The 14,181-nt window shown below is 50.9% G+C and overlaps 1 protein-coding gene and 1 non-coding gene across 2 annotated transcripts; one reads left to right on the top strand and one right to left on the bottom strand.

Annotated features, from left to right (window-relative positions):
* On the bottom strand, positions 1 to 9,640 carry LOC117843088 (uncharacterized). Its single transcript, XR_011897461.1, has 3 exons — positions 9,541 to 9,640; positions 8,098 to 9,338; positions 1 to 1,718 (listed from the first exon to the last, which is right to left on the bottom strand). It is a non-coding gene; the product is annotated as an uncharacterized protein (transcript).
* Positions 9,641 to 10,430: 790 nt separating this feature from the next.
* Positions 10,431 to 11,725, top strand: LOC117842811 (uncharacterized). Its single transcript, XM_034723325.2, has 2 exons — positions 10,431 to 11,454; positions 11,688 to 11,725. The coding sequence occupies exons 1-2, from the start codon at positions 10,431 to 10,433 to the stop codon at positions 11,723 to 11,725; spliced, it is 1,062 nt and encodes a 353-aa protein (XP_034579216.2).
* Positions 11,726 to 14,181: the final 2,456 nt, after the last annotated feature.

The raw sequence follows: 14,181 nt of genomic DNA, 5'->3' as shown, positions 1-14,181 counted from the left end.
TCGAGGAAGTATGTCGCAAAACAGATTACACCATAGAGAGAGTTCTTACATGACATGCACAAGTACAACAACGGATGCAATGCACATATACACACGCTCAGACATTAGACATACACATGTGGAAAATGATCAGCTACGTTTTTCACTTTGTGCTGAGCCATCAAGCTATGTAGGGTCAACGAAGGATCTGATTGACCCTTCCATCTCGTCGGATGAACGCACAACCCAAAGCTTAAGTAGGTCTTTCGACACCTCCTTCCAGCCTTCTACGCCATAATCATCTCGATGTTGGACTACCCTTTTATCCCAAATCCGCGATCTGGAGGTTTTACTTCGACGTGCGCTTGTCTTCTCAACACAAAAGTTGGCAGTGCCATGTCTAGACTTCAGACACATCTGATACATCCTTGACTCTTTGTTTTGATACAGGTAATCTATGGCTTTTGGCAGCAACTTCTCATCAATAACTTGTAGGCACGCATTCCTGTGAACCATTTCTTGCACCTCTTCATCAATCACCTCCAAAGCATAGCTCTCAGATTCAGTCTCTATATCCTCTGGGGAGTCATGGGGTATGAACAAAACTCCTAGCTTTAATGGAAGCATATCTGAATTCACAGAACTACTTCCTTCGTGTTCAGCAGCAGAATTTGGAATGCATTTATGATCATCAGATAGTGAGACATGGCACTGCAACCACACTGAAATAACCTCCTCTGGGAATATAGTCGACAATAGTCTTGACGACGAAGCTGCTGTGCAATTGGTTCTAGATGAAACATACAAATTCTGCTCATGCTGATCGCAACAGAGAGGATTGGGCTGAAGCCATTGAGTCAAAGTATTGTAAACATTGACCCAGTATGCACTTTCACCATAAGGAGATTGTGTTGCCCAAGAAAAATTCTGGGTAGGCAACTGAATGAGCTCTCTCTTGACACCTTCAGCTGCAAACTTGAAGTGAGGCGCGAATGACTGCATGCACTTGATTATAACACCAAATATGTCTGTACTTTCAGAGAGACGCAGTATGGATCCTAGCCTGAAACCCTTTGTAGGATCCTTGAAGTCCTGGCAAACAAAGCCTATCATCGCCTCTACTCCACGCTCCGGAGAGCTCATGGGTCGTATGCCCAAGTAGTAAAACCTGCTTCCTTGGAATGCTTGGTACCTCAAAAACTTCCCTCTAAGAAGGTTGCCGATGAGATGGTTAAAGAACATGTACTGCCGCGGGGTTGCACTGAACTCAACAAACTTAAGGAATTCATTTGCACCGTCTGCAAACCTCTCAAATCTTCGAACAACATCTGTAGAACTACTTCTTGACTCATCGTTACTAGATCCGACGATAGATGAGACGAATGACTTGGTAGCATAAGCAATTCGCTTGGGAAATGATGACTGACTCACCAGGCGCCTGATCTCTCGCTCTTCTATGACACGCTGCTTGCAGCTTTGCAGCGCATCATCGCACTCACAAGCGGCACGCTTCAGCTTTCTCTGCCACCGTAGCAGTGGCCCACCGGTGATTTGCCACTTGTCAGACACGTGAAGCACAGACTCCATCTTGATGTGCGCCATCTCCAGCCTTTCCATGTTTTCTGTAGACTTGTCGTCATCCCCGCCAACAAGAGCAGAAATGATTCTATTCACTGTTTCCCCTGCAATAGCAGAAGTCACCATCCCTGCCATGACGGGCTCAATGATGTACAGAAAATCTGCATATGGAAGAGGATTAACATTAGTCTTAAGAAATCAACACGCATCAGATATGATAATCTGGGAGAGTGCACGTGTTGATAGAAAAGATTAGTGAAGTACCGTCGTTATTGTAGTTGCTGGTAGGGCAGAGGTGAAGATTTAGTTGGAGTGCAAGATCATGCTCATTAGCAGGTATCAACGTTTGCTATCTTTATAGCTGGATATGTAAGCTGATCGTAGGAAATTAAATAGGATGTTTAACAATCTAGAAAAATGGAAGTCAAACGAAAGTGTCACTAGCAAGAATGTCAGACTTCATTAAACAAGGAATGGAATTTAGTAAAAGAAAGGACACCCGAATTATTTGGCTCAATCCAGTTTCATTTTAATATTCAATAGGCCACTGGATTTTAATTGAGACTTGAGATGGAGTGCTATTAAACTTTTTTTCCTTAAACTGCCATGAGGGCTGCCCATCACAATATTAATAAGTAATCCCAATTATGCACAAGTACAACAGATAGATGCATGCACACACACGCACACAGACATTAGACAACACATATGTGGAAAATGATCAGCTAAATTTTTTACTCTAGCTGAGTCAATCAAGTTATGTAGTATAACATCACCTTGCTTTTGTCTCCATACTGCCATTCTCTAAGGACCAAGTCCGCGTGACTAGGTCAATATTTCTCATCATCGAATCTATGAACTGGAATACCAATGTTGTACAAATCTTCAAAGATTTCATGATAGAAGGTATTGTTTGGTTTGTTCTAAAATTGATTGATGAAATGCTCCATCCGATTAGAATAAGTGTCTCTTGCTCCCTTTGGACATGGGCACAATGAATCTCCATATCGTTTGTCTACAGACTTGTATCACTTAATTATGCATTTTAAACACAACAAACCTGATTATTATAAAACTATTATTTTCACTAATATAAAGATATATTTTTATCGCATGGTCTTGTTGTTTCAGTTCCATTTGAACTTTTACTAGGCTCAATCAATTCCATTCCAACATTTAGCTTGAAAGTTGAAAGCTAGTCTAGGATGCTAGTATACTAACAGAAAAAAAAAATGAAATGGCACCGTCCATGACTCAAAGGATCACCTTTTTTTTTGTTATTATTTGCATGGACTTGTTCTCAGCAGAATCCTTCACGAGACCTCATCTGTTGGATCACTCGACTAAATATTTCAGAACCAAATCAGTGCTTACAAGGCATAAAGGCAACAAAAGTCGCTCATGCTGCGCAATTTTGCAGCGAATGTAACACGGATGCAATAACCAAAACTGAGCACCAAAAGAATCAGCCGAACGTACGAACCGAACCTTTGGTGTCCGCCGGAGATGGATCCCCCATGCATGGCGCGCCGTCGACGGCACCCAAGAAAGCTAGCGGACACCACAGCCGTGGGATGCGCGGAAGTCAGGAGGCTGATGGCCGCCTCTGGTCTCTGGACCAACCGATCGAGGAGCACGAGCGGCAAGGCTTCTCGCCCGTCGCGAAGACCTCCGCAATGGCCCGCGAAGGACCGACGCTCTCCCTTCGCGGTGGGGCTACGGACACGCAGCTTTGGCGCGGCGGCGTGTTCCTGGCACAGGTATTGGCACACATCGCCGGCGGCGGCGCCCTGACCGCCGGAAACAGTGGCGATTAGAGAGGAGCGGAGAAGGGGGCTCCTATGTAGCCTCCATGTGCTGGATAAGCAACATGGCTTTCAAGCCCAGTGATGAGGCGGTGGCCGCAGGCCGCGCAGGTGTTGTTGTTGTGCTGCCGTCTTGGCCCGTGCCGTGGATGTCCGCCGTGCGCGCGCGACCGCCGTTGCTGTTCACTGGGGGGACCGCGCGCCCCCCGCGTCGTGGTGCGGACGGACTGCGTGGGGGCGTCTGCTGCGCACGGAACAGTGGCGTTCTCGGTCGTAACGGGTGGATGGATGGGGTGTCGCGAGTTGGCAAGATGAAGTGGGGGTACCACCACGGGCCACGGCACCACCTGACCTACCGCGGTTCCACCACACCGCCGCGCAGTTCGTGCGTACAGTCTGTCTGTTTCAGCGAGTGGGACGGCTCGTCTCCGCTCTCGTTCATCTTTTCCAAAGAGGAAGTACGTACTCCTAGCTAGTTTCGTGAAACGGAAGTTTGGTTCCAAGTTCTCTCTCTTCGCTGCAGTGAGGTGGATTCTCCTTCAGCTCGTTTGGTTAGCGTCATGAGCTCGTCCGGCAACCAACCAGAACCAGCCGGTTCGTCCGGCGTTTTTCTGGAGCGGATGCACACCACACTACATGAAAATATCTTTAACGGCACAAACCAAACGAACATGTGAGACTTGGTCCGTTGCGTCTCCTTACTGTTCTGTTCAGTATATGCATGGATCAATACAATCCAAGTCGGTTAGATTCCGATCCCATGCCGGCTGGACGCCCGTCAGATGGTGAAAATCGTGTCCCGAGACTCGACTGGGTCTAGTTTTTCGAACGAGTGGCAACTAACTTGCACGTACGTGTACAGCGACGACTCAGCAAGCAGCAGCTGGAATTTTGCAATTCGTTATACGTTGGGTTGGGTGGTTCTTTGCGGGCTTCTTGCGGATGGCGGGATCGGCAATTGGGACAACCGGACAAGTTGTTGTTTGTGCTGGCTTTGTACAAATTGCTCTCAATTAAGTGCGTTACATTCATCTTCCGATGATCAGTTTACTAGGTTTGCTGTCGAAGATGGGCTAACTACTTCGGCAACACATGTGAAAGTTGTGTTGATGAAGGTGCTGAGTAGATAGTATTTTTGAAGCACTTGCATCTATCGTCAACCACCTCGACCCTGGTGATTTAGCAGAGTTTGAACTTGAATTTTCAAACTTTCGGAAAAAAACACGCATGCACGAAGATCATATATATGACTTTTTGCAGAATATCCTACGGTTATCTCGTCCCTCAAATGAACAATTTTTTTAAAAAAAGGAAATTGCACATTTTGACCTTCGTACAACTAAATGTGATCAGGAATTGAACGTAGCTCAGCTGGTTGTTGCGGAACCTGCCCACCAGGTTTAAGTCCTCGACTCGACACTGGTGTTCGCATTTTCCTAGATTTAGCGACGTGCCATCGAGATTGGGAGAGGCCATAGAATTTAGGAACATTAGAATTTCATCATTAACTACAAATAATTTTGTATTTTAGAAAAAATTATAGAATGAAAGCGTCGACATCGAGGCGCCAGTGGTGGCTTCGTCAATCTCAAGGATTCGCCGGCTCAGTCTTTCGGAGATGCTCATAGGGGTAGAGTTGCGTGTGTACGTATATGTGATCATGCTACGTGATTTGATAAAAAAATACAACTAATTGTGATCACTAGATATTTCTCCAATTAAAATGATGTTCAACATCTGCAAAAACCCTATAAAGCACGGCATTGTACAGACTATTCTTATCCAGATCGGATACATACAGGTTGACCCTGTGAAGATAACCTGCGAACGAATCATGTCTACACAAAAACATTCTGGAAACACGACCATCACAAAGAACCAATCGGATATGGAAACGAAAATCCAGCACCGGGGTAGACCGTTCCACGAGCTAATTTTTGCCAGCATCGAAAGCACACCAGACAGGTCGCACATCAGCCCGAATATATCTCTGTCCGTTTCCTGCTGAAATGTATTCTGGGATTCGAGGCTGGACACGCCGCAACAATCTCTGTCCAGCTCAGACAGCTACGCGGCTGGTAGCGGGCAAGTAGGTGTAATTAAACTGAAATGTGGAGGTGACCGGCGAGTTTGACGGACTCTGGACTCCGCTGATCGGCGGTCAAGCTAAGGCAATGCAAGTGTGTGGATGTAATTAATGGGCTAATGGTGCTGTAAAACTGTTTTTAAAGCCCTGGGGCCTCAGCCAGTTGAGCATCCAACTCAAAGTTCACAGTTCCGACACCAGTACAACACCACCAACCGGCAAAACCAAGGAGATTAAAGGGGCTGCTGTGTTCTGCGCTCCGGCAGAGCAGAGGTACCCAGTTCTCTCTCCCCTCCTGATTATACTCTTACTAGTATCTTGTTGTTTTGCTGTTACTCAAACATTATTGGCAATATATATCGCTGGGAGTCAAGTCTGAGCATTCGACATGATTCATCCTTTCCGCTTCAAATAACTGACCAGCCAGCAGACGTATTCGACATGCTTGCAAGCTTGTTCATTTTACGTACGCCAGGAACTTGCAAGTTTGTACGAGCAACGAGCCTGCTATATAGTATGCGCATGCACGATGTAGTTTCAGAATTGCACATATAGTACATAGTATGCATCAAGTTTATGCTTTGCATTTTGTAGGTGACAAGTGCCTTATGTGTTTCTCTAAGCACCTGGCAAAATTCACCAATGCTTATTCAACTGTCATTGCTGCTCCTGTGCTATGGAGTTGGAAACGTTCAGGTGGCTTTGGAAATCTAAATGCCAGAGCAAGCACAAATTCTTTTTCTGGTTATTCCTCAATGACAGACTAAGTACAAGGAATGTACTCCGAAGAAAACATATGGATCTACCCTCTTATTCATGTGTCTTGTGCCCGCATAACAATGAGGAAACCTTGTTCCATCTCCTCCTAGAATGCCCTTTTGCCAAAGAATGTTGGATCAATATAAGCCTGTTTGCTAACTTGTCAGAGAGCCTTACACCATCCTCAATAGCTTCAAAACTCAGCTTCAAGTCCAGTTCTTTATGGAAATCATAATTCTCATGAGGTAGTGTATTTGGATGGCAAGAAATGACTGGATATTCAGAGGAATCATTCCATCAGTTCAGGGTGCCATGTTACGTTTCAAGATTGTTTTTACTCAGGTTATCCTTCGAGTAAAAGAGGATTGGAAATAACCAATGTCAGAATGGCTAGAGCATACATTATAATCTTTCTGATTTTCTCCTTTTCCTTCTTTGTTTCTCGAAATGTACATTTCAGACTGTTGTTTTTCTTTTCCCTCTTTTAATTAATATATATCCAGAAGGGGATCATCCCCTCCTGTTTCATAAAAAAAAGTGTGAGGCTACAGGAGCCATCAATTATTGGGACATGAGAAAGATTCAAGTACTAATTGGCAAGGAGATACATGTTGCATAGCCTCCTGCCGAAGCTAGATCTTGTCACCAATGTTCATCCTGATTGTACAGTACTGCTATGGCATGGCAGGATTGGCATCCGCGTTGTGCCGCGTGGCCCAACTCTAAGAACGTCAAGAATCCTTCTCTGAACTGGATTTTCTTCCGTTTGCGACGGCATTTTAGAATTTCTCAAGCTTATTCTTGTCGATAATGACGAGCAATGAAACGAAGGAACTGGAAAAAATGAGAAGGATTAGGAAACGACGTACATGCTCAGTTCGAGATTGAGCTGCGAACTCTTCTGCAATGGGGCCAAGCGGCCGTAGTCCGCCGGCGCCGTGCTCGACGCGCCGGCGCAGCCGCAGCAGCATATCGTCGAAACAGCTCGCGCTGTGGGCTCCGGCAGCGGGTGAGGGGATCCTCAAGACCGAAGTGGAGTGGCTCAACACGATCAAGGCCGTTTGCTGCTGCTACTTGTCTCTGAACATCTCTGAATACTGCATACTAGGACTTAATCCACTTGAGCAAATGCTGGCGTGTACAGGAGGAAGAGAAGGGGAGGAGAGAGGAGAGATAGACATGTGGGTCCGTTTGTAAAGGGTAAAATAGGCTATTCACAACAGGTGCTCATATTTTTGGAGCTGGAGCACTGCCACCAACCAAACATGTGTAGCAGCTCCATGTTTTTCTAGAGTTGTTGGAGTGGAGCTAGGAAAATATGGAGCTGGTGGTGTGGAGCTGATTTTTCTAAAGTGAAGTGCTCCCAAACATACCCTAAAACAATGAAATTACATTTCTCTCACCCAAGGCAGATTCAGAGATGAAACTAGAAATTTTCACCAGCCACCTGCATGCTTCCAACACTGAAATCTACTCAACGCACCCCTTCCTAAGCCAAGCACACCTGCTGCTACCAGCATTAATTGTTGACATTTTACTTAAAGGGTAGTTTGGTTCCCAAGGCTAAACTTTAGCTCCTATCACATCGAATGTTTAGATACTAATTAGCACTATTAAACATAAACTATTTACAAAACCCATTGCACGGATGGAGGCTAAACGGCGAGACGAATCTATCAAGCCTAATTAATCCATGATTTCACAATGCGCTGCTATAGTAACCATTTGCTAATGATGGATTAATTAGGTTTAATAGATTCATCTCACCGTTTAGCCTCCATCTGTGTAATTAGTTTTATAATTAACTCATGTTTAGTCCTAATTAGCCTCTGAATATTCGATGTGACACAGACTAAACTTGAGCTCCACGATACAAATACCCCTTGGCACCTCCGATCAGGAACTTTGGGAATGGAATGTTCCCTGAGAAATGTCTGAACTTTGGAGAATTATCGGTGGGCATACGTGATGGTGATGCTGATGGCCCAGCTCCATGCTCAGTGCTCCAACTGTGCCGCCTGGTCATTGTAAAAGATGCAGGTGCGATGCCATCTGAAGGTAATGAATTAAACTTCCGCAGGAAATCTGTTGTGGGGCTTCCAACATAATCCATTATAAGCTCTGTGTGCCACCGGTGTGGTTGGCTCTGGTGCTGCTGCCACCTCCAGCACTGGCACATATGACACTGACAGGCTCAAGCGACCAGACAGAGTTTCAACAGGAGCAAATGCATAGTGTTTCATCTCTGCATCCTGTGAATGGCTCAACAAATGATGAAATCTTGTGTGAGAGGTTGAGAGGACGGATTCTTCCAGATGAATTGAGCTCCTGGCAGAGATGGTATACTGGCAAGAGCCTGACAACCAGATATAGTGACCGGAACAGCACTGTCGAGCCATTGTACGCCCTCCTGTACAAGCTATGATCCTGAGCTGAGCAGAGCTGCTCCTAGATTTCTTTCCACTGTTCTTGCTACCATTACCACTACCACTGCCAGAGCAAGTTTCATAACTTTATTACCCACCTCTCAATGATCCTGCCATGGCCGCAGCACTGGTGGTTTTGGTATTGTCACGCTGCAGGAGGACAATGTCAATGACCAGAGGCTCAAGGTTGCTCTGTCGCCACAGGTCAAAGTTCTCAAAGCGCGGCAGGGCAGTCCCTGAGAGCAAGGTTGAACCACCGGTCACGCGGCTGCCGGCTGGCTGCCGGACAGCAGCGATGACGGCGGGGAAGGCCTCGTGAAGTTGCGCGACGAATCATAGGGCGACCTCGACTCAAGGATGATGTGGAGGCTCTTGGCGAAGGACTCGGTGATCACTTGCTCCACCATCGGCAACTCCGAGGCGCCTGTAGCCGCAGCCATGGCCGTGTGGCTGTGTATTGTAGCGGCAGACTTAACTCACAGGTTCAGTTGAACCTCACAAAATTCTGAAAAAACAAACTGCACCGGCAACCATGGTCAGATCGGCTCCGCCTCGCGCCCTTTGACGCCGGCCGCTTCCTCCTGCGCGAGGCGCAAGCCTTCCACCTCTTCCTCCACCCACGCAGGAACCAGTAGAAAAGCAGAAACAATACTGTCACAAATGAAAAGGTTCTCTTTTCATCCCTCCAAAGAAGAATATCAGCAGCTGCAGTAGCAACGTAACATGTCAACAGGGGAAAAACATATATAAATCACAATGAAGTGACCGGTGCTTAAATAAAAATGAAAAGAGTTCTACACAACTGCATCAGAAAATTTTGGTATCCAAGGCTCTTGTTCATTCAATTTGGCAGAAAGCAAAAAATACCAGAGCGCTATTTTTTTCTAAAGAAAAAGGGTTGTGTCACCTGTTCCACTTCCTAACAGCTTATCTGCTTTCGATGATCCACAGGAGCGTTATTTCCTCGAGAAACCCAAATTATCTGATAGTTCTGTAAATGACCCGACTGAAAGCGTGATTAGCGCTCTCTTGGTCTGTTGCCTTGCATGGCACTGTTTTGGTTTCACGCGTGCGTACATCACGGCCAGCTGGTCCTAGCGGTTCAGGCTCGTCTATATATTGTATCCGTCTTCCTGAGTAATACAATTAATCACGCTTCATTTCCTCTAGTCTAATATGGTATCAGATGGTTTCTTTCCCTCTATGCCCTAATCGCTTCCGCAAAGCATACCTGCCGCTGCCATGGATGATCACGACGCCGCCGCAGCCGAGGCCGTCGCCCTGACTGACGCTGAACGCGCTGAGCGCACGGCCGCCCTCGACCGCGAGGCTGCCGCCGCCCGCGATCGCGAACGGGAGGCCGCGGCAGATCGCGCCCGGCAGCGTGTCCAACTCGCCGATGCGGCTGCTGCCGCCGTCCGGGCTGCCTCCGACGCCGAGGCGCGCGTTCGCGCAGCTACTGCCGCCCTGGATCGCGAGGGTGAGGCCGCTTCGGCTCTCGCGCAGGCGGCCGTCTCCGCCCAGCAGCACGCTGCCCGCGCCAACGCGTCTGACGTGGACGGCGGCCACGGCGCTCCACCACCCGACGCCGCCTCTCTCGAGGCCCTCGCGGTGGCTAACCTGCACGCCCAGGCTGCTGGTGTTCAGAACATCCGCTCCCTGGTTTCTGTCGTCCTGGAGCTCTCCTCGCCTCACTACAACCAATGGCGTGACTTGGTGCTCCTCACTCTCGGCCGCTACTCGCTCGCCGACCATGTCACCTCCGACGTCGTCGTCGACACTCCGGCGTGGCATCGCATGGATTGCGTCGTGCTCTCCTGGATCTATGGCACCGTCTCCACCGAGCTCATGGACCTCATCCACGTTCGCGGCTCCTCTGCTCGGTCCGCCTGGCTCGGCATCGAGCACAACTTTCTCGGCCATCGTGAGACGCGTGCCCTCCTCCTCGACGCCGAGTTCCGCACCATCGTCCAAGGCAACCTCTCCGTCACAGACTACTGCCGCAAGATGAAGAGCATGGCCGATGCTCTCGCCGATCTCGGCGAATACGTTCCCGACCGCACCTTGGTCTTGAACGTCCTCCGCGGGCTCAGCGAGAAGTACGCCTACATGACTCCTCACTTCAAGCGTCAACACCCGTTCCCGACCTTCAGCGAGGTACGCGATGATCTGCTCTTAGAGGAGCTCACTATGCCGGCTGCCCTGCCGACCCCGTCGTCCGCCCTCATTGCCACCGCCGGCAAGAACTCCGGCGCCCCTCCTCGCCAGCCAGCGCAAGGGGGTGGCAACAACCAGGGCCGCCGCAACAACCGCCGCCGCGGCAGCGGCAACCGCGGCTCCAACGGCGGCAACGGTGGTGGTGGGTCAGGTGGCCCCAACAACGCTGCTGCTGCCGGCAAGGGCACCAGCTCGCTTGCTTCCGGCCAGCCCGGTCCTGGTCACGCTGGCACACACTGGCCGAGCTTCTTCAACCCGTGGACCGGGACCATCTCCATGTGGCCCCGTCCACAGCCCACGCCACCCGGAGGATCGGCGCCTCGCCTTGCTCCATCTGCTGGCTACTCGGCGCCGCAGGCAGGGTACCCGGCGCCACAGGCCATGCTCGCTGGCCCGTTTGGTTTCCCCCCGCCGGCGCCCGTGGAGCCCGGTCCGCCACTGCCCGCGTCTCCAGCCCCGTCGGCACCGTGGACACCTTGGAGCGGTGTTTCATGGGACCAACAGGCCTTGGCAAATGCTTTCAGCACCATGTCCGTGCAACCCCCGGCCACCGGCGAGTGGGTCATGGACTCAGGTGCCTCCTCCCACATGACGCCCGACACCGGTAACATCTCCTTGTTCCGTCCCCCACGTTCTACTGGTCCATCCTCCATCATTATTGGCAATGGGTCCACGTTACCTGTCACACACACTGGTTCTGCAATCCTTCCTGGTCCTTTTGTTCTTAATAATATTCTTGTTGCTCCTGATATTATTAAGTCTCTCATATATGTGCGCCAGTTCACTACTGACAATCAATGTTCCGTTGAATTTGACCCATTTGGCCTCTCTGTGAAGGATCTTCGTTCCAGGAACGTGATCGCCAGGTGCAATAGCTCGGGGCCGCTCTACTCCTTCCATCCACCGGTGTCGCCGCTCGCTCCCCACGCACTCCTCGCCGGTGCTCCCTCCTCTGTCTGGCATCGCCGCCTTGGGCACCCCGGCCACGACGCTCTCTCCAAATTAGCCCGTTCTTCAGCTATTTCTTGTACTAAGCATTCATGTGACACTTTGTGCCATGCCTGCCAACTCGGTCGCCACATTCGTTTACCGTTTACCGCCTCTACTTCTCGGGCTCTCAACATTTTTGATCTTATTCACTGTGATTTGTGGACCTCCCCTGTTTTGAGTGTCTCCGGTTACAAATATTATTTGGTCATTCTTGATGATTGCTCTCACTTCTGTTGGACTTTTCCCCTGCGTCTCAAGTCTGACACTTTTTCCACTTTGGCTAACTTTTTTTCTTATGTGGCTACCCAGTTCTCTCGGTCTGTCAAAAGCGTCCAGTGTGATAACGGCCGCGAGTTCGACAACCTCTCCGCCCGCGGCTTCTTCCTCACTCACGGCGTTGTTTTGCGCATGTCTTGTCCCTACACCTCCCAGCAGAACGGTAAAGCCGAACGTACCCTCCGTACTCTCAACAACATGGTACGTTCGCTCTTGTTTCAAGCATCCTTTCCTGCCTCCTACTGGGTTGAGGGCTTGCACGCTGCCACTTACTTGCTCAACCGTCTACCCACCAAAACTCTTGCCACCGGCACGCCCCACCTTGCTCTTTTTGGTTCCCATCCTTCCTACTCCCACCTCCGCGTGTTTGGCTGTGCCTGCTACCCAAATCTCTCCTCCACTGCCCCTCACAAACTCGCCCCCCGCTTGACTTTGTGTGTCTTCCTCGGGTACCCCTCCGATCACAAAGGCTATCGGTGTCTTGATCTCTCCACTAATCGCGTCATCATTTCACGCCATGTGGTTTTTGATGAGACCCAATTTCCATTTGCCCGTACCCGTTCCTCGCTTCCCAGCGATTTTGAGTTTCTCACTGACTTTACGGTCCAGTCGGTGCCCCTCGGCCCGCCTTGTCCACCTTCTCTTGCAGGACCTCGGCGCGCCACCACTGCTCCAGCTGCGCCTCCCGCGGATGCCCCTGTCGCCCCCAGCCACACTGTGGCTTCGCCCCTTCCCGCACCATGCGCAGTCTCGGCGTCCCGCGCGGCCGGCGTGACCTCGGTGTCACCCGCGCCTCGCGCACCCGCGGTGGCCCGCCCGCTCGCCGGCGCGCCCTCGGCGGCCTTGCCCGTCGGCATGCCCCTCTCGCCCGGCCGCGCGCTTCTGCCACGTGCGCCCTCCGGCGCGCCCCTGCCGTCCTCACCCGCCGGCGCGCCCTCGACAGCCTCGCCCGCCGGCGCGCCCCCGGCGGCCTCGCCTGATGGCCCGCTTCCGACGTGCACGCCCGTCGGCGCGCCCCCGGCGGCCTCGCTCGGCCGCGCGCTTCCGCCGCGCGCGCCCGCCGGCGCGTCCTTAGCGGCGGCCTCGTCCGTCCGCACGCCCCCGGCGCCCTCGCCTGACGGCGCCCCCCCGGAGGCCACGTCGACCGCTACAGCCACGGCCGGTGCTCGAGTCGTCTCGACTCGCACAGGCCAACGTGCTGTCACCGATGTCCCTCCCGTCACCAATTCCCATCGCATGGTCACACGAGGAAAATCCGGTTTCCGTGTGTCTTCGGAACCGTTGCTTCTACACGCCAGCACGATGTCGCCTCTGCCGAAGACCTATCGCAGCGCCCTCGCGGATCCGGCCTGGCGCGCAGCGATGACCGAGGAGTTCGACGCCCTTCAGATCAACAACACCTGGGATCTGGTCCCCCGGCCTCCCGGTGTCAACATCGTCACTGGTAAATGGGTGTTCAGGCACAAGCTCCACGCAAATGGCTCGCTGGATCGCCACAAAGCCCGTTGGGTTCTTCGTGGTTTCACTCAGCGCCCAGGCGTCGATTATGATGAGACCTTCAGTCCCGTCGTCAAGCCGGCGACCGTTCGCACTGTGCTAACACTTGCTCTGTCTCGGGATTGGCCTGTTCATCAGCTCGACGTCAAGAACGCCTTTCTCCATGGGACACTTTCAGAAACAGTGTACTGCTCTCAGCCGACTGGCTTTGCTAATTCCTCTCATCCGGACTGGGTATGTCGCCTCAACAAATCCTTGTATGGTCTCAAGCAAGCTCCTCGTGCCTGGTATAGCCGTTTTGCTACCTACTTGCTCAGCCTGGGATTCATGGAGGCCAAGTCCGACACATCACTGTTCATCTTCCGGCGTGGCACTGACACAGTCTACTTGTTGCTTTATGTTGATGATATTGTTCTCACCGCCTCGTCGTCTGCACTGCTTCGTCAGACTATATCGGCTCTTCAGTAGGAGTTTGCTATGAAGGATCTGGGGGAACTCCATCACTTCTTGGGGATCTCAGTTCAGCGGTGTTCTTCAGGCCTGTTCCTCTCCCAGTGGCAGTATATCT

The sequence above is a fragment of the Setaria viridis genome, chromosome 2 (genome assembly GCF_005286985.2).
Source record: "Setaria viridis chromosome 2, Setaria_viridis_v4.0, whole genome shotgun sequence".
NCBI lineage: Eukaryota > Viridiplantae > Streptophyta > Magnoliopsida > Poales > Poaceae > Setaria > Setaria viridis.
This window is presented reverse-complemented; position numbering and strand designations above follow the sequence as displayed.